We start from the raw sequence: 24,786 nt of genomic DNA, 5'->3' as shown, positions 1-24,786 counted from the left end.
CCATCATCATCATCATCATCACCATCATCACCATCACCACCATCATCATCATCACCATCACCATTATCACCATTAGCATCATCAACACCACCACCATCGATATCCTTGTCATGTTCCATATTAGTCCTTAGCTATTGAGTCAACACAAAGGCTTAATGTGTTTTCCAAACTGTGACAAAATTAGGACTTAAATTTAAGAGAAAAGTTTTATTTTAAATATTAAATACACAGAACATAGTTCAAAATTTGACTTGCCTAAAACATTAGGCAAAGAACAGTAGTCCTGTCTACCCTGCCTCAATCAGAGTTTGAAACTACTCAAATGGAACACTCCACCTAATTTTAGGTTGTTGGTTACTTCTGGTTTTGGTCTGATTTTGGTCTGGTTTTGGTCTGGTTTTCACTTCACTTGGCTTTTTTATTCTTTTCCATGAAAGTGACATTTGAATCGGCCTAGAACTATCTGTTTTCTCTAAAATGGATGTATCCGTGGACAACATAGATTTCATTAGCCCTAAAGGACAATCAGTATGCTTGTTATTTTATAATTTGGGTTTAAGCTTTGATTCTCCATTATTTATCTTGGAATTTTTACTTCTGGATTGAAACAGACACAAGAATAATATATGGATGAAATTTATAGTATTTACTATTATATTATCTCTGTTTAGAGCAACTGTATTAAAACACTTTAAAAGACACTTTCGATCATTCTTGACCTTCAGAATGACTCGGTCTGTGCCAGTAAACACGTCTGCATAACCACAAGCAGCTGCCAGACTGAGCAAAAGACTCACTCCTCACGAGGGCGTCCTCTCCGGAAGGTTCCAGGGGAGTGGCGGTGCTCAGGGCTGGGCCTGCTTGTCGTGTGAGGGGCTAGGGGCCACCCCGTGTTTACACACGGCGATGTGTGCATTCGTGTGTGCGTGTGTGTGTGTGTGTGTGTGTGAACGGTGAAGCTGGAACAACTCACTAGCGTGTCTCACTCTGCCCAGCACCCCAAGTGCAGCAGAAAGCCCACGGGCTCCCTGAGCCTGCAGTCGAGGGGACGCAGTCGGGGAGAGGGAGGGACTGGCAGCCTCGACATTCCGACGACTGTGGGACCACGACCTTCCTTTAAAGCAGTCGAGCTGACATACCTGATCAGGAGTCGCGTGGGGTCCGGACAGGCCCACCCGACCGCCACGTCCACTTGGGTGCACATCCAAGCTGTGCACGTCATGGAAGTTTTACCTGATCGGCTCGAGGTCGCTCTCCAGTGCAGGGAACACACGGCACCCCTCACCGGTTTAGGACACGCTTCCACACGCGACGTGGTAGAGGCCTGGTGTGGACCAGGGGACGTGGGATCTCCTTGTGTGTGGACTGTCCTCTCTTTTCGAAGCGTGTGCTTAAAGGGAAGCTGTGGGCACCGGGAGACATCACCTGTCCTGCCCATGAAGCCGGCGCCCAGGTGGGGGGGTGGGAAATTCTGGGATGTGACAGCATCTTGGCGGCAGCTGAGCATGCGGTGCAGAGAGGGGGCGTGCCCTGCCAGAGAGCCCGCGCCCGCCCCTCCCCAGGCGAGTGGGCCACGACCAGGTCCCCGCGGTCACCACGTGCCCCCTGCGCCCCTGTGGAACCGTGGGGACTGGAGGCCCCGGCTCATCCCAGGCGGCTCCAAGGGCCCCGTCCGCCCCGTGTAGCGCGTGGCTTCCTAGTGAGACGCAGGCTCACTCGTGCCCCACGTGCCTTGGTGACACGGGTGACTCCGTGCCCTGCTTTGCCCTCCGGGCCACCCTCTGTATTTGTACTTGGATTCCTATGTTTGTACTTCTAATACGAATAAACACACTTGTCAGAAACACGTGAGCCAGGAGCAGACGTCTTTCTGGTGTGGGGGTGGCCGATCAGGAGGCCGGGCGGGGTTGAATGTGGGGGGGGCTGCACGGCCTGGCCACCAGCCAGGGCGGGACACCAGCTGCCCCTCCCAGAGGGTCCCCACCCTGGCAGGTGAGTCTGGCAGATTCTGCGAATGGGGCAGGGGGTAGGCGTCTTCCCCGGCAGAAAGGTCACAGGACCCGTGTCCTCCTGCCGAAGCCCAAGCAGGCCCCTGGCCCCTGAGGGCAGGAGACCCCGTGGCAGAGACTCAGATGCCCACCCGGGGGCCTCCCGGCACAGACCGTCCACCGCCCAGCGCTCCGCCCATTGGCGGGCACAGAGGTGCTGTCCTCGGCTTCAGTCAGTTTGACCAAAGCTGGCCATTTTACCAAAACCAGACGGCTCTGGGTCCACTAGCTCACGGGCCGCAACTCAGCTGGATGCCCAGCCTCCCGGGGGGACCCCAGCGGGGGAGTGTGGGCCCCCTGTCTGCTCCTAACCCGCCTGGGGCCTGGCCGGCCTCCCGTGGGGCTCCTGCATGTTGGTGGGGTCCACGGCAGCGTCTCCAACAATGACCCCTCGGACGGCCCCGCTCTCCGCTTGGGCACAGTGGACATCTTGTGTCTCTTCACTCCTTCCTCTCACTGGACCGTCCAGCCCCGTGGGGGGAGGTGGCCACAGCTGGCATTTCTGCAGGACCGACTGTGCGCTGAGAGCTTGGCGTGTGGCGTCACAGACCCCCAGCTCCCTGTGTGTCACCATGTTCATGAGAAAGCTGAGGCTGAGGTGAAAATAACTTGCTCGACATCACAGACCCAGCGAAAGGCAGAGAAAAGGATTTAAATGCTGGAAATGTGACTTCAAGCCCCCTCCTCCCCCAACACACACACTTAGCAGCTACACGGGGCCAGCCAGGGGCGGTGCGTTTCTGAAACCCTTCTGTTTGTAAGGTAGCAACTCCCTTTTGAATTAATTTAAACACACTTTTGTTAGGAAAAGAATGTCTCTTTCAAAGGACCTCCAGAGAATGAGCTAGAAGGGCTCGCTGAGGCCAGCTGTGTTGAGCTTCACAGAAGCGGTAACGGCTGCCTCAGCTGAGAAGCCCTGCATAGAATGTTCTCCGGCTTGATGGCTTGATTTGCAAATCAAGAGCAGACAGCCCGGGGCCAGTGACCGGTCACACAGCTGGAATCCAGGGGAAACTGGCATTCAGGAGGCCGGGCTGTGGGAGCCCCTGCCCCATGGCAAGCCCCACCCTGCCCTGAGCCAGAGGCGGGCGGGGGAGGGGGGTGTCGCAGCCAGCCCACGCACCTGGCCTTTCACAGCACGATGCCAGCAATCCCAGGATGCCTGGCGCCAGAAAGTCAAATCTTAAAAGGTTTACTTACCTCCCGCAGGTTTTCCCCAGGAGGAGGAACAATGGATCAAACCAAACAAGCAAAAAAAAAAAAAAAAAGGCAAGGCTTGGGGTGGGGGAGTGGAGAATAATTTTCCCAAAATAAAGCCTTTTGAAAGATGAAAACTTGCAAAAGCTATTTGTGTCCGAGCCATCCTCCCCTCCATCATGAAGCCCATTTTGCCTGATGCCTCCTCTCCCAGATGTGGCTGCTGCCCACTGTGTTGCCGGGGGCTCCCTGTCACAGGGCCCTGTAGTCACAATACCACCGCATCTGTAAGGCGTTTGTCTAAGTGACTCAGGAGGGATCGTAGTGCTGGAGCCAAAGGGAGAAGTGACATCTGAGGGACGGTCCCTAGTCACCTGTCTACAACGGGAAGGACACAAATCCAGGAATTAGACCTGCCAGGGGAGCGACACTCGGAACTAGACTGAGCAGCAGGTCTCGGCAAGCAGCTGCCGGCCTCCGGCTGGCTCTCGCGGGGCTGACATGGGGACACCTGGACGCCCTGGCTCTCCGAGTGCTGACAGACACGGGGAGCCAGCAGGGCCCTTCGATGCGCTGAGTCACAACAGGTGTGGGCAGCTTTGCAGGCTGCGGGACGCCCGGGCGGGAGCTGGAGACAACCATAGCCTGGCGGGGCCGGGCCTGCTGCGGCTGAGCGAGGACAGGGCGTGGGCCAGCGCTGGGGACAGGAACAGCGCAGAAAGCTACCGCTTGTCACAGCTCTGCCCGGGCGCCGGCTTCCCGTTCGGACCCGGCAGGGGAGCGGTGGTGCCGGGGTTGGGCGCTGAGCCTGCTCCGGGCGAGGCTGGACGCGAAGGTTCCTGGCCTCGCCTGCTGGGGCAGAGCGGGGCTGCCCGGCCGTCTCCCAAGGGCGCGGCCGCCAGGTGGGCCCCCTGGCAGGAGACGCCCGTCCCTGCGTGACACGGCGCCCAGTTCTCTGCCTCCATCCCAGCTTTTCTACCTCTGCCCAACCCCGCACCCCGCGGTTTACAGCTCCGCCTTAGTTCTGTCACCCCAGTTTCTCTGGCTCGCTAGCTCTTGATTCACGCCCAGTCTGACTCCACTTGTCTCTCTGTCTTTGTCCCCAGGCTCTGACTCATCCCCAGGCTCCTGACTCTGCCCTTTTCTGACTCTGCCTCCAGCTCACATCCGCCCAGTCATGACTCCACCCCCAGCCCTCTAGCTCCCACCCCCAGTCCAGACAGCACCCAAGCTCTGCAGCTCCCACCCCAGCTCTCTGACCCTGTCCCCCAGCTGACTCTGCCCCAAGCTGACTTCACCCTTTATGGGCTCAGCCCCCCAGCTCTGACTCTGCCAGCACTTTCTTGACTCTGCTAGCTCTGACTCCCCAATCTAACTCCACCCCAGTTCTCTAACTCCGCCCCACATCCTCTGACTCAGCCCCCCACTTCTGACTCCACCTTTCTCTGACTCCAGCCCCCAGTTCTCTGCTCCACCCAGCTCTCTGAGCTCTAGCCCCAGCTCTGGCTCGCCCCAAGCTCTTTGGCTCTACTGCAAGCTCTTGCCCAGCTCTGACTCCGCCCCAGTCTGACTCCACCCTGTTCTCTGACTCCCGCCCCCAGCCCTCTGGCTCCGCCCCGGTTCCTGACTCTGCCCAGTTCTGACTCCACCCCCCAGTTCTCTGACTCCACCCCAGCTCGGATTCTGCCCCCAGTCCTGACTCCGCCTCCAGCTCTCTGGCTCCGCCCCAGCTCTTTGACTCCACCCCAGTTCTCTGACTCCGCCCCCCGCAGACGCAGGGCGATGGGTCAGCTCGGTGCCCCCGCCCATGCGATGCCTCGGGTCTGGGTCTGGGGGCTGCACCGGGTCTGGGGGCTGTAGGCCCCGCTCGCTGTGCCGGCGGCTCCTCCTCCATCGGGGTCTGTGCACGGACCCCAGCGGCGCTCTCTGGGGACGAGGTGACCGGCCGTGGGTGTCACGGCTGTCCCACCGCTCCCTCGCCCACCCTCGCTTTTCCCGGTGTCTGAACTGGCTCCGACCGGCCGGGAGGACGGTCTCGGCACCAGCAAAGCCTCTTCCGGTCAGACCGACCAGACGCCCCGTCCTGCAGAGCAGTCCGCACACGGCAAGTCACCCCGCCCGCAGCTCCCGCTCCCCCAGAACAAGACAGCTCCCGGACCGGGGGTGCCGTCCCCGTCGCATTGACTGACCCTGCCAGCCGACCGTCTGCTCGCCCTCCCCCAGGCCCACTCACGCGGGGGCTTTTCCTCCCTGGGCCGGCCGGGTCCTCCCCACTTAGCTCCTTCCGCTGTGACCGGGGTGTCCCTGCACCGGGGTCCCCCTCCCTGGGGGCTCGGCCGCCTTCCTCCTTTCTCAGGCTCTTCTTCCGCGGCCCCTTCCCTTGGTGTTTCTGCTGGGACGTGACCCATTTTCCCTGCCTGACCTCACAGCCGCCTGGCGCACTCAGCTCCCATCCACTTGAAGATGAACAGCGGCTGGCGTCTGGGGACCTGACAGGGCAGACTCCCGCAGGCACCGCCCACAGAGGCAGCCGCGCAGGTGACGCAGAGCGGCGGGCAGTGCCAAGGGCCCAAGACCCTGGCTGAGCGAGCGTCGACTACGCAAGAGCGAGCAGTCCTGACTCGGGGAGGAGGGCCGGCGTCGGGAAAGGAACACAGCGTCCTGGGTTAAACCCGTTTGTTATTCCAGGTCCCCTGCTGGCCGAGGAGCGTGGCCGCGCCCGCGTCCACCTGCCTCCGGGGGGAGCCGCGTGGCGTCCCCGTGTCCACCTGGCTCCGCGCAGATGAGGGCAGATGGAGAATGAACGGGAACATTCCGAGTCTCCTCCTCGGGACACTTCGTTTTTAATAAAATGTTTCCTTACACACTATTTGGGGTACGCGCTCAGGGTACGACTTCCTTGCAGGTTCCTGTGTAACGTGTCTATGGGACGTGACTTGCCAGCATTAACTGAAAAGGGGCGGGGAGGGGGGAGCTCGGTGGCCAAGCGGCCCCAGGGGACGCACCTGTGCGTCCGAGTGCCCCTGGGGGCGTCGGATCCAGGGCTGGTGCTGCTCAGGTCCCGTCAGCTGTTCCAGCTGCGTCTTAGCTCCACCCATCCCGGCCGTGAGAGCGACCAGGAGGTAACACATGCCAGCAGTGCAGGGAGAGGCGACCTGCATTGACCCAGCCCTGCTTGGCGAGAGGCCTTGGCCTCCAGCACCAGTATGTGTGTGAGGGGCAGGGGAGGAGTGTGAGGAGGCGAGGGAAATGAAAGGCAAAAGATTTAAAAAAAAATAAAGCAAGGTGTCCCCGTGTCGCCCCGCCCCTCTTGACCCCGAGTACGAACTGAACTGCACGCGTGGGCGGAGGGGAGAATTTGAAGCCGGTCCCCAAATGGCCGAGCCCGAGGAATCAGCGAGCACGACAGAAAGCAGAGCAGTGAGTGCAGAGCGCAACAGCTGGGGCTCAGCAGCTGGGGCAGTGAAGCGGATGCTGAGACCTTGAGCCTGGGAGCAACCCCGTCCACCGTCCCAGAGCACACCCTCCCTCCGCCCCATAGCCTCCCGCACCCGGCACCTCGGAGCCCCAGGGGAATTTGCACAACTAGTACCAAAACAAAAACTGTCCAGGTGTCACAGACAGGGCCTGCGACGGAGGTGATTTGAATATTCAGTATATCAGACAGAGAAAAAGGGCATTCAGTTCAAAGCAGAGATCCAAGAGGCTTGGATGCCACCTGCTGGAACTCGAAAGAAAAACACCTTAGAAACAGGCTAAAGAGAGACCTCTGTAAAACTCTTTCTGAAAAAAAGCAGAGTGCACTCCCATTAATGCCCAGGCAGAGAAACAGTCCACCAGACAGCATGAACGACCAGGGTGACAAGGCAGCTCAGAAAGAAAAAGAACGATCTTCAGAAAATAAGCTTAAAGACACAAAAATGTACAATTTAAATGACAGAATTCAGGATTGCGTTCCTTTAGAAAAAAATCGATGAGATACAAAATAAACCAGATCAATAACTCCAAGAACTTACAATCACAATAGACTAGCAAAATGGGTTTTTTCGCAAGGAGATTAAAACCCTGAAAAAGAACCAAGTAGAACTTCTGGGGATGAAGAACACAGCAGAAGAGATGAACAGTGAAATACCAAGCTTAGGAAACAGAGCTGACCAAATGGAGGAGAGAATCAGTGATATCGAAGACAGAAATCTAGAAACGACTCAGGAGGAAGAAGAGGGAGACCGGAGAATAAAAAGAAAATGAAAGCTATACAAGAACTAATGACACCATCAGAACACTGCGTATTCTCGACAGAAAAGGGAACAGAGCATATTCAGATAAACAGCTGACAGGAATTTCCCAAATCCAAGGAATGACCCGGAGCTTTGAATCCAAGAAGCTAGCAGAACACCCAATTATCTCAACCCAGAAAGGACTTCTCCAAGACACATAACATTAAAAATTGTCAAAAATTAATGATAAAGAAAATTCTCAAGACAGCCATGGAAAAGAAGACAGTCACCTATAAAGGAAAACCCATCAGCACAAACTTTGCAAGCAAGAAATGAGTGGAACCAAACTTAAATGAAAGATATTACCAGCCAAAAAGAATACATCCAGCAAAGTTCGCCTTTAGATGTGAAGGAAAAATAAAGACCTTTCCAGACATACAAAAACTGGGGGAATTCCCCACTACCAGTCCTGCATCATAGGAAATACTGAAAGGGCTCAGCCCGCCTGAAACAAAATGACGAAAAAGACACAGAACTGTGAATAAGGTGACTAGCAGTCAGACAAAAGCACAGGAGTACAATCCTTATTAAAACAGGGCGTTATATGCCTAAATATAAAGAAGAAAACTGCTATTGTGAGTTAGAAATAAACGTGCAGCATACATAGGGACAATCTGAGACAACAATGACAGGAAAGGGGAGGGAACAAGGGTCCAGATTGGCAAAGGGGAATGGAGATAAGGCACAGTGGAACATGGACTGCTGTGTAGATATGCGACTCCCCTTCCATATGCTCAATGGTGACCACACGCCGAAGATCCAGAACAGAAGTGCAGAGCTAAAACGAGAAGGAGCAGAGGGAAAACCCACGGAACCCAAAAATGAAATGACAGACAGAATCGCAAGGACAAGGAAGCAAGGAAGACACCGAGCTACCAGAAGACAAGATAACATGGCTAGAAGAAGACCGCGTATTACGATAATCACCCTGACTGTAAATGGACTGAACTCCCCAATAGAAAGGCACAGAGTAGCAAGCTGGATCGAAAAATGAAACCCAACCACATGTTGCCTCCAGGAGACACACCTCAGCTCCAAAGACAAATATGAACTCGAAGCGAAAGGGTGGAAAATGATATTTCAAGCAAATGGCACCCAGAGAAAAAAGCGGGAGTAGCGGTACTGATATCGGACAAAACAGACTTCACAATAAAAAGGTAAAGAGAGATGCTGAGGGACGCCTCATGATGATAAAGGGAATCAAATACGAGGAAGACATAACACTTATTAATATCTCTGCTCCCAATCGGGGAGCCCCGAAATACGTAAAGCAATTACTAACAGCATGAAAGGGAGAAACAGACCAAACCGCGATCGTAGTAGGGGATCTAAATACCCCACTGTCGGATGTGGACAGATCCTCCGAACAGAAAATCAATAAAGAAATAACATCCTTAAATGACCCATCAGACCAACTGGACATAATTGACATTTACAGAGCCTTCCATCCCAAATAGCTGCTTAGACATTCTTCCCTAGTGCACATGGAACATTCTCAAGGACTGACCACATACTGGGACACAGAGACAGCCTCGACAAACATAAGAGGTTCGAAATCGTATTCTCTGATCGTAATGCTTTGAAGATGGAGATCGACTGTAAAAAGAAAGCGGGAAGAACCACAAAGACATGGAGATTAAGCAGCACACTATGAAGAATAACTGGGGCGGAGAAGAAATCGAGAGATACATAGAAACGAATGACAATTAATGTAGGACGTATCAAAACTTTTGGGACACAGCAGAAGTGTTTAATAAGAAGGAAGTTCAGATCGTTACAGATCCATCTCAAAAAACAAGACTGAGCCCAAATAGACAAACTAACGCTACATCTGAAAAACTAGACAAAGAACAGATGAAGCCGCAGATCCGCAGGAGGAAGGAAATCATCAAAATTAGAGCAGAGTTAAACGAAATTGAGAACAAAGAGACAAGAGCAAAAATAAATGCAACAAAAAGCTGGCTCTTTGAGAAGATTAATAAAACGGACAAGCCCCTGGCTAGACTCACTACAGAAAAAAAGAGGACACAAATAAACAAAATCAAGAATGACAGAGAAGTTATGACAGATACCACATAATACTTCATGGTGAAAAACTAAAAACCTTCTCTCTAAGATCAGGAATGAGACAAGACTGTCCGCTATCACCACTTTATTCAATATAATTTTGGAGGTCCTGGCTACGGCAATCAGGCAAGAGAAAGAAAGAAAAGGCATCCAAATAGGAAGTGAAGAAGTCAAACTGTCGCTATTTGTAGGTGACATGATTCTCTGTACAGAAAATCCTAAAGACTCCACAAAAACACTACTAGAAACGATAAGCAAATACAGTCAGGTTTCTGGATACAAAGTCAATGTTCAAAAATCAATAGTGTTCCTATGCTCTGATAATAAACGATCAGAAAAGAAATGAGGAAAACAATTCCTCTTTCAATTACAATAAAAAGAATAAAATACCTAGGACTAAAGCTAACGGAATATGTGAAGGACCTATGAAAACTATAAGACTCTGCTAAGAGAAACTGAAGAAGACACAAAGAAATGGAAGAATCAACATAGTTCAAATGACCACATTACCGAAAGCATGTTACAGATATAATGCGATCCCCATCAAAATCCTGTTGGCATTTTTTTTAAAGAAACAGAACCAAAAAATCATCAGATTTGTATGGAAGCACAAAAGACGCCGAATCGCCAAAGCCATCCGGAGAAAAAAGAACGAGGCTGGAGGCATCACTCTGCCCGACTTCAAATTATACTACAAAGCGACAATAATCAAAACGGCATGGTATCGGCACAGAAACAGACACAAAGACCAGTGGAACAGACTCGAGAGTCCAGAAATAAACCCGTATTTATATGGGAAAGTCATTTTCGACAAAGGAGCCAAAAACACACAGTGGAAAAAGCAAAGCCTCTTCAATAAATGGTGCTGGGAAAACTGGAAAGCCGACTGCAAAAGAATGAAACTAGACTGTTGTCTATCACCACACACCAAAATTAGCTCAAAATGGATGAAGGACCTGAATATAAGACCGGAAACAATAAACCGCATAGAAGAAAACAAGCACTAAACTCGTGGACCTTGGACTTAATAAGGATTTTATGAATTTGACCTCAAAGGCAAGGGGAGTAAAAACAAAAATAAATAAATGAGACTACATCAAACTAAAAACCTTCTGCTCAGCAAAAGAAACCGTCAACAAGGTAAAGAGACAACCATCCAAATGGGAAAATATATTTGCAAACAATGTCTCTGATAAAGACTAAATATACAAAATATACAACAAAGACCTCATACAACTCGATAACAATAAAAACAAACGATCTAATTAAACAATGGGCAGAGGACCTGAACAGACATACAAATGGCCTAGAGACATGAAAAGATGCTCAACTTCACTAGCTACAAGGGAATCGCAAATCAAAACCGCAGTGAGATACCACCTCACACCTGTTAGAATGGCTGTCATCAACGGGATAAGTCATAACGAGTGTTGCAGAGGACGTGGAGAAAAAGGACCCCTCACACACTGCTGGTGGGACTGCAGATTGGTACAGCCACTGTGGAAAACAGTATGGAGGTTCCTCAAAACACTAAGAATTGATCTACCATACGATCCAGCAATCCCTCTTCTAGGTATTTCCCCCAAAGACTTGAAAACCCATATCTGAAAAGATATATGCACACTGATATTCATAGCAGCATTATTCACGGTGGCCAGGACATGGAAGCAACCGAAGTGCCCTACAATAGATGACTGGCTAAAGAAGCGGTGGCACAGATATACAATGGAATATGACTCAGTCATAAGAAGAGATGACATACTGCCATTTGCAACAATACGGATGGACCTCGAGATAATCCTGCTAAGCGAAATAAGTCAGACAGAAAAGGCTGAAATTCACATGACATCACTCATCTGAGGGATATAAGTCTAAAAGCAATAAACAAACATGACAGAGACTCATGGACACAGTCAGTGGTTGCCGGGAGGGGCTCGGGGGAGGGAGAGGGAAATGGGTAAAGGGGTCACATATGTGGTGACAGAAAGAAATCTAACTATGGGCAGTGAACACACAATGCAACATACATATGCCTCACTGTTGAATTGTGCACTCGAAACTTACTAGGTTTTGTTGATCAATGTCACCCTGATAATTTTTAATTTAAAAAAATGTTAACAGTGGGGAAAAAAAAGAGTCAGTCTTGAAAGAAAAGAAGAAAGAGAGAGAGAGAGAGAGAAAGAAAAAAAAAGAAAGAAAAAAGAAAGAAAGAAACTGTCTCTACAAAAAAGAGTTTGTCTCTATGAGAAAGTAAAAAGCTCAATAAAAAAGAGAAAAAAGAAAGAAAAAAAGTCTGTCTCTGCAAGACAGACGGAAAGAGTCGGGTGACACTGGACGTGCCCCTCCCCTCTGTGCTCCGAGGGAATTAATTAATAAATGGGACTACGTCAAACTAAAAACCGCCTCCCGGGTCCCCTCTGCGGCGGACGGGCGTGGCCACCGCGGCCGCTGCCGTCTTGGGCTCAGCCGGCTGAGCTCGGCGACAGGGCTGTCCCCGGACGTGCGAGCACCTGAAGAACTGCAGGAAGGAGAAGCCGTAGCCATGCTGCTCGGCAATCCCGGCGCAGACGACGTTGGCGGACGCCGCGATCAGAGTCCCGTTCCCTGCAATCAGAGTCACGAGTGGCGTGGGGCCCGGGCCGGGGGCGCAGGCGGCCCCTCCCCGTCCCTGGCCCCGGGCTCGTGGTCGCCGCTCCGCGGGCAGCATCGCGGTGGTGGCCGTGCGCTGAGGAACACGCAGGCCGCCAGGACGGAACCGCGCGCCGTGTGCCGCGGTCCCTCGCAGACGGGGGAGGGAGCCAGGGGCTCCGGGGGCGATGCGGGTCTGATGGCCCGGACCCTCGGGGCAGAACGACGTGGCACCCACAGCCGTGGGGGCGCTGGGCGTGACCCCAGAGGGCGGCCACACCTCAGGACGCCGGCCCGAGCAGGACCAGGACGCCCTTTCCGTGGGTGGCACGGTGGGTGCAAACCGCCGGGTGAGTCCTAGCACACGTGACCTATGGGGGACACACGTGCACACACGTACCCCGGTGCGGGGCCAAAGCCAGACTGGACACAGCTGCGGTCAGGAAGGGCGGCTGCCTGAGGGAGGCCACAGAGGGCGGTGTCCAGGGGTGGACACGCAACCCAGGCTGTGACGGGTGTGCACGAACCACGAGGCAGACACGGTCCCCGAGGACCGGCGCCCAGAGAGCACACAGCTGGAGCCGCCGCGGCCGGCGTGAGCGAGCGGCCGGAGCCAGGCCACTGGGTCAGCGGGTCAGCGGGTCGGCACAGCGTCAGGACCACGGACAGAGTCCCGGCGCCCGCCCCGCCAGCCACCTTGCCGCATGTCCCCAGAACCCGCGCTGCAGCTCCGTGTCCCCTGGGCTTGCAGCGAGGACGGAGCTGTCAGACGCACACCTCAGACCCAGGACGCCCGCAGGCCGTGTCCACCGGGAGCCCACGGCACCACCCGCCTCCCAGGAGAGGCCTTGCAGATGACACTCAGCTCAACTCACATACCCCCCATTCAGTCCTCGCTCTGTCCCCGAGCCTGAACAAGGCCACCAGGTCCCCAGCCCACCCCCTTCTGCCTTCCCTCCGCACGAGACTTAGACTGGGCCTTTCCCACGAAAACCCCCGGAACAGCTGGCCGCCTCGCCTGCTGACACGCTGGCCTTAAGGCCGGGGCGTATTCTACGCGTCGATGAGATAACGTTGGTGACGACATAGGCTCGGGGCCCGCTGAGCCCGCGCCCTGTGCAGGCCCTGCCTCGCCAAGGTCGCTGTGCTCCTGAAGTCCCGCTGCTGTCCCTCTGTGCACCTGTGAGCGTGTGGCCCCAGCTAGCCTGAGGAAGGACGAGGGGAGGCGGGGTTCAGGGGGGTGCAGGCCCATCACCGAGGGCGAAGGACAGCTGCCCTGCAGTGGGCAGAAGTCTGTGACGAGGGCGGGACAGACTTCAGGGTGGTGACAGGAGCCTGTCTGCCTGCCTCTGCCTCATCATCAGCAGGAAAGAGATGTCGGCGCATCTGCATTGATTGACAGCAGTCGCCACACCCCTGGGGTGTGTGTGGGGTTCGCGTAAAACTGAGGGCACCGTTCGCATGTCACGGGGGTTCGGTGGTTCGGGGATGTGTGAGCTGGCTCTGCTAGCCCCCCGCATGGCCCCCTCGCATGGCAGACGAAATGCCCTGTGTCCTAGGTCCTGGGCTCCAGCCACCTTTCCAGTTTCCTGCACGGAGGAGCAGAGGTGGGCTACGCAGGTGAGTGCCCGCCACCTCCCTGGCGGGTGCGGGTGACCCCCGTGGGAAGGTGCTGGACATATGCGCCTAGAAGCAGAACAGAAACAGTTCCCGAAGTCTTCTCTGCCTCGTTTGCTGGCCGCTGTGAGGCTGGACTGACTCTCCAGCCCAACGCCCTGCGCCAGCCCGGCCACGCTGGCACACAAGCCATGCTGTCGGACCGGTGACAACTTCCCACTTGACAGAAAACAGCAGCGACTCTGCACTCTGGCACTCCCTTTGGCAAAGGGAGAACCCCTGCCACTCCAACTGTGACCGACCGAAGGGAGACGACGGGTCTGAAGGCCGCCGTGTGCCGCGCGGACCGCCCCGTCTGCAGATGACTCTGCGAGGGCGCCGCGCGTGCTCGGGCCCATGGCCGTCCTTCTCTGTCTCCACGTTCTGCCAGTGGACGTTTAAGCGATTTTCAGTTTGTTTTTGCCCAACAAAGACCTGGGCGTCAACGACCACAAATAACTCTACGAGCAACAGGCCCCCGGGGCTGGGCACAGGTCTGCCCCCCCGGGACGGCGGTCAGCACCCCAACGATGAGAGAAACTGAACAGAAGCTCTGGATTTACCAGGCAGCGGCCAAAGAACCAAGAAAGGGGGAAACGCTCGCCCACCTGGTGTGCCCCTCGACAGCTCCCACGGTGGACGGGCCGCCCACCCGTGAGGGGGGCTCCAGAGCAGCCCCCCGACCGTGCAGACACCTGCCGCTCCCGACACCCATCACGATTCACTCCTAAATTCCTCCAAAGGGTAACGCCCTCCCCTCAAAAAATCTTTTGTTTTTACCCTTAGGTTAACATCTTCACTTCCTAGTTCAGCCATCCCTCGTGTCACACACACGCACACACACGCACATACACGCGCACACACACACACACCCCTCAAGGAGGGGGTAAAAACTGCAGCTGAGGGTGGCTTCTGATTGAACTCTGTTTCCAAACGTGAGCCATGCATGGGGGGGGCGGGAGAAGGGAGAGAGAGAGAGAGGAGAGAAGGAGGAGGGAGGGGAGGAGGTGAGGAGGAGGGGGAGGAGGGAAGGGGAGGAGGTGAAAGGGAGGGGAAGAGGAAGGGAGGAGGGGGAAGGAGGCAGGGCAGTGTGCACAAGTGTGGAGAGAGAGCACGCTGACTCTGAGCCCTAAGGAGCCACTGTCCCCGGCTGGGGACTCAGGTGTCAGCAGCAGCTCTGCCGACCATGGCAGTGACGGCTCCCAGAGGGAGAGACCAGCTTTGAAGGGCTGCTGCCCTCGGGGCTGGCGGCCACCACGGGACTCCACAGCCGCCTCCAGCCAGCCGAGCCGGCCATCAGGCCACCCCCTGGTGCCTCCTGTGGCGCCGGCCCTTACCTCCCAGGCAGGCCCCGAAGGCCAGCGCGTACATGAGCGGAGGTGCAGGCAGGCTGACCTCGGGGTCTCGGCTCAGGTTCAGCAGCACGGGGACCTGCGGAGGGAGGGACAGGGCCGTCACAGCCAGGCAGGCCCCGAGGTGGCCTGGCCATGACCTACAGGAGTCAACAATGTCCCACCATCCAGGTGTCAGAGTCCCGGGTGGTTTGAAGGGGAACCGCAGGGAACGTGGGATGCACACGACCTTGATTTTGAGCCCACCGTCCCTCCGTTTCCTGCCACATGACCGAGTGGCCATCCCTGCTGTGGGTGTCAAACAGGCGATGTCACATGCTCCTCCCACAGCACGAGGGCCGGACCCCTGACCCAAGCCCGGAGGCCATGCACCACGGTTGTTAACCCTCACGCACCCCGGGCACACGTGTCACCCGCTGTCGGTGGGTGGGGACTCAAGCCTCGTTCCAGCGTTGGGGCGGGAATCGGAACATGGCTCCGACTGCGCGGTGCATGGCAACGAGCCTGCGCCACCGCTGTGACCACGTGCTGTGACCACGTGGCTCTGGCGGTCAGCCTACCCCTGCTGACGTCCCTCACCTGACAGGTGCCAGGCAGCCCCCGGGAAGCCACATGGGCAGCCAGGGCCCCCATCATCGAGGGACCGCGTGGTGCCCGAGAAGCTGCGCCAAGACACCTGTGTGGCGAAGGCACGCCCTCCTGGGGGCTCCCGTCACCAGCGCAGGACGAAGGACCGCGACGCTGCCTGCTTCCAGCACTGTCGGCTGTCACTGGAGACCCTTCAGGGACCCAATCTGCCACCTGGGGTGGCGACACGTGTGAGCCTCTCTACAGAGAGGGAACCAGCGTGGACTTAGGTGAGCGTGACGTCATTTGCTGTGGAGAATTAGGGGACGCAGAGCCATGATCCTGTCACCATGGTCACTCCGCTTTATTTGGGAGCACGGTAGGACTGCACGCCCACCGCGCAGTGGCCTCCAGTGGGACGCGTGGACCCACTGCCCCAGCCGCGGACCCTGTGTGGCTGGCACCTGCCGTGACGTGCGCCTGAAGGGCTAGAGGGCCTGCGTCGCTGCCAGCCTGTCTGCGGCCTCAGGCCCGGCCATGACAGGAGCCAGCCTGGGCGGCTGCCCCCCATGGGGTCCCCAGGGGGAGGGTGCGCGGGGGACTCCGGGCCAGGTGAAGCAGAGCCCTGTCCGGCGGCTGTCACAGAGGCAGCGTCAGAGCCGCAGTGACCGCTCTTGGAGGGGCAGGCGCAGTGCAGCTCGTCACAGCGCCCAGTCCTCGGCGAGCAGAGCGAAGGCGCCGGCAGCCACTGTCCCGCAGGCCGGTCCCCGCCCTGAGGCACCTCACGTGCCGACCGGCTCAAAGACGCAGGCCTGGACAGCGGAGCCCGGCTTCCTGCTCGGAAGGCGCGGCCTGCCTGCTTGTCACACAGGGGCACGTGGCTGCATCCTACGCCGACCAGAGGCGATGTCAGGACACAGCGGGAAGGGGCACGTCAGCCCGGAAAAGGCCACCAACGTGCCCCGAGCTACCCGGGGCTGGGACCACCCGGAGGACTCTGGTTCCCATGCTGGCCGAGCGCCAGAAGCCACGCGAGCTGGACGGAGCGGTGTCCCCCACGTCCTTACAGCAGCAAAGCCGCCTTCCCCGAGGGGCCCCGGCCCGGCCGACGCACCGCAGCCACGTCTGCCCGTCAGGCTGCGTGCGGCCAGGGCACTGCCCGCCCCGGCCCTGGGCAGGAGGGTGGGCAGCTCGTGCCGCCAGGGGCCGTGCGACTCACCATGGTGGCCGTGAACGGGATGTTGTCGATCAGCGACGACGCGGTGGCCGACACCCAGAGCACCAGCACGATGGCGGCGGCCAGGCGCCGGTCCTCGGGGACCATCTGGGAGGGGCAGACAGAGCAGCACCACGTGACACCGCTGCATTGAGCCACACGCGCCCGGTCTAGCCCGCGGCCCGGACGCGAGGCCCGTCACCTGTCCTGACACACGAGGACACCCGGGGGGCCGGGCGCATGCCCAGACACACCCACATCACCCGGCCACGGGAAGGGGAGCAGCGACGTCCTTCCTGGTGGCGGCACACACGGTCACGGCGACCTGCCCTCGGGCAGAGCCCTGGGGGCTCTCGCTGTCACTCGTTTTCACCAGGGGCCGACAGATCACGGGCCCTGTGGTCACGGGGTCTCTGGGAGCAGTGTCATCTCCAGGCCCCCAAAATAGGTCCCCGCTGTACTTTTTACCTAATTAACGGGACCTGTTCTTGGCACACTTTTTATTTTAAACAAAACCAGAGGAACGGTGGCTGGAGCATGTTATCGTGCAGCGTGTCGCGTACCTTTATGAGCGACGTCGTCTGTTCTCCGACGTACTCTATCAGGTGGAGGTGTGCCAGCGCCTGGAAGAGACGGACGAGCGATGGGAACCCCGCCACACTGAGAACACACGCACGTTTCTCGAAGCCATGCCGTTCGATGGAAGCGAGCGAACGTGAGCGGGGCGCGGGCGCCCCCTCCTCATTGTCAGAAGACACCCAAGGACCCGGTCCGTAAATATCGGCGGTCCCGGGGCACGGCGAGGGCTCCCGGGAGCAAGCGCGAAGCGCGGCAGCGGACGCGGGAGCGTCCAGGGGCTGGGCTCACGTGCGGGTCAAGTTCGAAGCGGAACGGAGGGCCCCTCTCTGGGACCACAGGGGAGGGCCCTGCGCACGGGTCACTCAGGCAGGTGCCGGCACACTCCTTTTTAAGTTAAACATCACAGCATTTCAGAAGAATGGGAAGAAAACGTGTGGTTCACGTAACCGTCACAGGAAGGAAGGAAAGGTCTGTTTTCTCAGCGTCGGGCAGATTCGGAGGGCCGCGTCCAGGGAGCAGCAGGAGGACCAGGACGGGGCTGGTCTGCTCAGGCCACGCCCCCCCGTCCCACCCTGTCCTGACCCCAGGGACCCTGGAGAGGAAGCACCAGGAGGGAACCAATTGTGGGGTCACACGGCTGCCCAGCACCTCTCGAATGTGGCCTTTTCGCGGTGACGATGTTGCCGAGCGGGGCGTAAAATGGACATCGGCCTGACCCCGTCTGCGTGCGGGCCGGAACCCTGCCCGTCTTGCGTCGAGTTGTCTGCTCGCCGTCACTTAAAGCTGGGGAGCCCGGCACCGGGCGATCACCACTCTGTCAGATCGTGGTATTGCTGAATTTCAGGACATTGGGGTTTTCTCGGAGATCTGATTTAGACTGGCTGTGGTCACGAGTGGCGGGTCCAGGCCATACTTCCTGTGACAGCCTGGGACTGTCGCACATGAGCACGGCTCAGCCGTCAGGGACGCGTGCAGAGGGCCAGGTCCAGCCGCGAGCTCTAAGTCCCGACACGCTGCTTCGTGCCATCCAGCCAGAGGCGTGTGTGGGTGGTTGACCTCAGACGGTGCCCCAGGCCTTCGCCAGGCTGTGTGGGGTCCATCCCACACGGGAGCTGTTCAGATATTAAGCTGAGACTGGTGCCGGTTCCTGCACAGAAGTGGGGGACAGTTCCTGAGGCCCACAGGGGCCACTGTCCCTGGGTCTCTGCATGGAGAGATGGGGAGAGCAGCCCTCCATGCCACCGGGCCGCCCCTGCCAGAAGCCTGGCCTGAACGGAAGTCCAGGAGAGAGAAAAACGGAAGAACCACCCCGGAGGGGGTCGCTTCTCGGGGTGCTGGCTCCCCCACGATCTGTCTGCTGTGGTTTATTTTTCAGAAGCCACGGATGGTTGACTCTGTATTTGGTCCGATGCTCTAGCCGTGCGCGGTCAGCGGGAGGAGTGGGCCTTAGTGGGCTGGCTCCTTGTAGCAGAACCGACGCTGGACTTTCTTATCCTGACGCCCTATAAGAGTCCTCCTCGGCTAACTTCCAGACTGAAGAACAGATTGAGTGTGTTACTCTCCCGGGCCGAATCCTCCCTGTTGGACCTGTCCACCCGTCGCCTCCACCGGGGACCTGGGCAGGAGCACAGGCAGGGCCTCGTGTCCCCTCGAGCCCTCAATGGGGAAAGACGGGTCGGCATGAGTCGCATGGCGACTCTGGATAAGGAGGGGAGGGCGCAGACGGCCGGCAGGGGGCGCGCCCCGTCGCCGTGAGCGGCAGCCGGGCACGGCGGGCGCAGACGTGTCGGCGTTCGCGAAGCCGGTGGAAAGCACCGTGCTCTCTGCTCTGCTTTCTCCTCCTCCGAGACGTCCTAACTTACGTTCGGATGGTCTCCATCAAAACCTGACCTGAGCGAAAACTCCGATTTTCAAAACCTCTAAAACCTAGTGAAAGTTCTTACACGTTCGACGGCTGCTACGGCTGTTTGCACGAACATCTGGAATTCGTTACACTGGAACGTCTCGTGCTGCTCCCGCACGTGGGAATCAGAAACCCGTCTGCGGCATCGATCATTTAAAAACTAACCCTATCTAGAAGTAGCTGGAAAAACACCAAATTCAAAGAATAAAATTAATTTATTTTTGGTTAAGTGTTTTTCACAGATAGTGCTGCGTTTGCCTGTGTTCTCGCTTGGGGAGTTTTCTTTTTTTAAGGCGAGAATGAGGAGCCCTTGGTGTTTTTGAACTTGTAAACAAAACCCATTGGTGGTCAGTCTGCGGCTCGGCGAAGCATGGAAGGCGACGCTCTTTCCCAGCGAATGAGTGACCCTCCGCTCCCTGCAATCTGTCGTTTCTCGGGGCTCACATCCCCACTGCTCATGAATAAAGGTAACTCAGACCCGGAGGTAACTTACACGAGAAGATGGGGATGGCCCAGGAGAATCTGCGAGGCTGCAGCGGCGCCCGGTCTGGAGTTTGGCTTCAGTTCCCATGAAATTATTACATGCAACCTACAGATCAGACCCCGCCGCCCGCCCAGTGTGAGCGCTGTGATCATTTTCCACGACACAGGCTTGGCCCGGCTGCAGATGTCCCACTGGCAGAGACGCGAGTCACTCCAGACGCGAGGGACCCTTTCCAGCCACCCCCACCCCAGACACCCGGAGAAGGAGGCGGATACGAAGCACCGACGTGCCCGCACGGAGGACGTGTCCTCAGGAGCGAGAAACCACCGAAGCTCCCCAACACCGCCAGAAAACCGCCAACTTAGTTTTTCTCCTTCTTCTCAAGTAAGGATTCTGATAAAAACATTCTCACAAGCGGGTCCGTTGACCGACTGGCGGTGCTTCCCTTTCGGAAGCTGGCAACTCCAGCAGCCGAGGACAAGGACAGTGACGGAACTGCCCGCCCCTCGAAGCTCCCTCCCCAAAGGTGAGAAAAACAGCAGGGGACGTAAACCGCGCCAGCGCCAGGCCTCCCACGCAGCCTGCAGGCCGCGGCCAAAGTGGGGACACCTGGACATCCAGAGAGAACAGAGCACAACCCAGGCGCCCGGCGCCCAGGGCCGGACCGCAAAGGGGACTGGGGACACGGGTGGTGGCCGGGGCACACGCGGCCGTCCTGGGGACGCCCCGCTTTCGGGGAGGGGAGGACAGAGAGGAAGGGCCCAGCTGTTTTCTGGTTACTGCAGGGAGGCCGCCTGGCAGCCTGCACGGCCCGCGTACCCGAACTTTGCTCTGCAGCAGGAGGGGGCACCCCTGACCAGGACTTGCTTAAAAACACAAGCACACCCAACGGGATTACATCGCAGGAGAAAAACGCAGTCATGCAGACACAGCCCGTGAGAAAACATCGGAGACTGAACCTTCACACGCACTGACTGGGGAGGACCCCCGCCCTCCCCGCGCCCCCGAAGCGGAATAAAGCCGCAAGGCCACACTTCACGCTCAATGACAGACGCTCAGGCGGGCACCTAAAAACACGAGCACCCACTGTAAAACCAGAAATCCAAAAACAACACAGAAAAGAGCAAACAGATACAGACAAAGCACCTGACAAAACCCAATATGCACGTGTGATTTAAATCACAGCTACGAATATATATTGGAGCTTTATCGATCTGATAGAGGCTTCTATAAAAAAATCCCACAGCTAACATTATGTGTAAGGGTTAAAAACTGAATGCTTTTTCCCCAAGATCAAGAACAAAGTGTGCACGCCCACGGTCCCCACTGCTAGTCAACATCAAACTGGGGGTGCTAACCAGCAAGAGAAGAAAAGAGAGAAAGACAAACAGGAAGATGGTTGGGAGAGAGAGCGTGTGAGCCAGGTAGAAGCATCCAGAAAAGGAAGAAATTAAAATCTTTATTTGCAGATGACATGAAAGAAAATTCTAAAGAATCCAAAAATAACTACTAGATTAGTAACAGTGCAGCAAGATCAGAGGGCATCCAGCAATATAAAAATTTAATTGTATTTCTATATAATGGCAACGTCCACTTAGAACATAAAATTAAGAAAACAATTGGGCTCAAAATACCATCAAAAAGAATATAGGAGTCACAAATTTAACATAAGAAATGCAAAACTTATACCACATTTTTACAAATCACCCATTGGAACATGTCGCCAAGAAAATGAAAAGAAAGCCAAAGGCTGGGAGAACATACGTGCAGATCACGAAACCGACAAAGAATTTGTATCCAGAACATGTAAAGAACTCACATAACTCAATAAAAAGCAAACGACCCAAATGAAAAATGGTTAAAAAAATCCAAATAGAAAGTCGCCGAAGGAGCTACAGAGGTGGCTGCTAACGTGGAAGGCACTGGCCACCACGAGCAGACAGCACGTCACACCCCCAGGAAGGTCCAGGTGGGAAGAAGGCAACGGCTGCTGGAGAGAATGTGGAGACCCGGGGACCCCGCCGCATGGCTGGGGGCTGGTGGTCGACATTCTGGCAGCTTCTTCAGAAGCTAAACTTGTCATGAGGCCCAGCGTCTACCCAAAAGAAATGAAAACACATAGTCACACAAAGACTCCACCCCAAGGGCACAACACAAACGTCCGTCAACCAGCGAAAGAGGAACAAAAGGCAGAGTGTCCACAGTGCGGTGCCCTCGGCAGCGGCCCGCGGCGCTCAGAGACACCAGGGCACGGGATCCTGGACGGCGCTGCTCCGGTTTCAGAGCAGACAGAAAAGACGACAGAGCGCGATTCCTCGCGGTCCACGTGCACAGGCAAGGGCGATCGATGAACAGGAAGAAGGTTCCCGATCCCGGAGGCGGCGCTGGGGCTGGAACGCACTGTACTGGGCGCGAGGGGTCCGCGGGGTGACAGAAATGTTCCCAATTTACTAAAAATCATGGAAACTTACGATGGGTGAATCCTAGAATATGCAAATTGTATCTCAATGAAGTTGTTTTTAAACGTCCAGTGTTTACCGCCCCTCCCCATCCCACCGACGCAAAGTGAAATGTAAAGTTGAGAAAAACACGTCGAGAACGAGCTGAGCCAGCAGTTTACACCCAGCGTAAACGTGTAACTGGGGCAGGGACTTCCGCAGGCCCGTCCGTGTGCCGCGTGTCGGTGCAGAAGCAGCACGTGTCTGAGCGGGGACACAGACACGGCCGCCTGCCGGCCACACACATTCCATCATGAGTAAACACACAGGCTTCAAAGATTCAAAGGACCTGTCTTGAAAACGATTAGAAAAAAACAGCATCAAGATTTTAACCCAGGGGAGAATGAAGAACGGACGGGTCTGCGATCGGCGAGCCGAGGCGACTCAGGGAGACGTCGGCACGCTTGAGGGGTCCCCGAGGACACCAGCGTGTTTCTACGTCCGGGGAACCTTGTACTTCAGGAAGACACAAGTTTACAAATCAAGTCTCAAGGTTGAAAAGTTCTGTGAATGATTTTGTAACGACTATAACTAAGACATACCATTCACTCTTCTCTCTGAGGTCTTCCTTTCCATGATAACATAGACTGTTTGGTTAAATATTACAAAAAGTAAAACAGATCGAGATCTACCCTACGAACTTGCTATAGCAAGTCATTTTGCTCCAAACCAAACTGAGCAAATTCTACTTTATAGCAAATGAATTTAGAACAAGTTTACAAACCCCAAAGATAATTCAAGGAAAAAAATAATGGCGGCCAAGTAAACAATTTTATCAGGAACACTGAGGGTGGTTATCTTGAGATAAAAGCTGGTTTAACTTCAAATAGTCTAATTACGACCTCCATCATTTCCCACTGGGGGAATCTGTGGAAAGCCTGACAGACTCAGGCTTTCTTTGTTCAGTAAATAAATCATGAAACGTAAACACTGGCCGAGAGGTCACGCCGCAGGAGTTCTGAGGTCTCACCTCCATCAGGACGAAGAGCGCGGCGAAGAACAGAAGCGTCGCCCACTCCACTCGGTGCAGAACGATCTCGAACTCATGGATGTCGGCCAAGATCAGCAACCAGATGGCGCCCAGGACAGCGATCCACCCTGGGGAACGAGAAATGCGTGTGCAGATGCGCTTCCGTCGTTAGCACATAGATCCGTTTTTCACCTTCTGACTGCTCTTTTCCTTACTGAGGATAACTCATGCTGAAAACTGAACGTATTTGCAATTTATATTTGGGCAGGGTCTATGCCCCTGAAACCAACACTAACTACGATCGAGATAATGAGCTTCAACACCGAACTGACACCAACGGACGGATCTTCCAGACAGAAAATCAACAAAGACACGGCGGCCTTAATTGATACGCAAGACCAGATGGATTTAATTGACATCTTTAGAGCATTGGAACCCAAAGCGGCAGAATATACGTTCTTTTCAAGTGCACATGGAACCTTCTCCAAGACAGACCATATGTCAGACCACAAGTCTCAGTTCATTTAAGAAGACTGAAATCATATCCGACCACAATAATATGAAACGAGACGTCAATTCCAAGAAATAAACTGAAAAACACACAAACACGTGGAGGCTAAATAACATGCCAGTATACAATGAATGAGTTGACAATGAGATCGAGGAAAAAATTAAGAACGATACCTTGAGACAAATAAAAATGAAAACACAGTGACCCAAAAATCTACGGGACACAGCAAAAGCAGTCCTAAGAGAGAAATTCATAGCAATACAGGACTAACTTAAGAAACAAGAAAAATCTCAAATAAACAACCTAATCTTACACCCACAGGAACTAGGAAAAGAACAGCAAACAAAGCCCAAAGCAAGTGGAAGGAAGGAATAAACATCAGAGCAGAAATAAACGAAACTGAGTGTAACAAAATAAACAATATAAAAGATGGACAAAACCAAAAACAGAGTCTTTGAAAAGATAAAACTGATAAACTTTTAACCAGACTCAAGAGAAAGAGAGAGAACGCAGATAAATAAAATCAGAAATTAAAGAGAAGTGACAACGATTACCACAGAAATACAAAAGATCGTAAATAAACACTAAGAACAACTATTCGCCAACAAACTGGACAACCTAGAAGAAATGGACACATTCCTAGAAACATACAATCTTCCAAGACTGAATCAAGAAGAAACAGAAAATCTAAACCAACCAATTACTAACAAAACCAAATAAGTTAAATAAATAAGTTAATAAATAATAAATAATAAAACTCCCAACAAACAAAAGTCCTGAACCAGACAGCTTCACAGGTGAATTTTACCAAATATTCAAAGAAGAATTAACAC

General features: G+C 55.0%; 1 protein-coding gene across 1 annotated transcript in view; it reads right to left on the bottom strand.

Annotated features, from left to right (window-relative positions):
• Positions 1-6,950: 6,950 nt before the first annotated feature.
• Positions 6,951-24,786, bottom strand: part of OCA2 (OCA2 melanosomal transmembrane protein) — a 52,261-nt gene continuing 34,425 nt past the window's right edge. Inside the window, exons 19-25 of the mRNA XM_039853388.1 lie at positions 23,443-23,570; positions 17,572-17,631; positions 17,012-17,116; positions 15,211-15,304; positions 12,100-12,193; positions 10,977-11,086; positions 6,951-6,966 (exon numbers count right to left, since the gene is read on the bottom strand). Coding sequence (XP_039709322.1) covers positions 11,008-11,086; positions 12,100-12,193; positions 15,211-15,304; positions 17,012-17,116; positions 17,572-17,631; positions 23,443-23,570 — 560 coding nt within the window. The 3' untranslated portion in view covers positions 6,951-6,966; positions 10,977-11,007. The remainder of the gene's footprint in view (positions 6,967-10,976; positions 11,087-12,099; positions 12,194-15,210; positions 15,305-17,011; positions 17,117-17,571; positions 17,632-23,442; positions 23,571-24,786) is intronic.

The sequence above is a fragment of the Pteropus medius genome, unplaced genomic scaffold (genome assembly GCF_902729225.1).
Source record: "Pteropus medius unplaced genomic scaffold, Ma_sr-lr_union100, whole genome shotgun sequence".
NCBI lineage: Eukaryota > Metazoa > Chordata > Mammalia > Chiroptera > Pteropodidae > Pteropus > Pteropus medius.
This window is presented reverse-complemented; position numbering and strand designations above follow the sequence as displayed.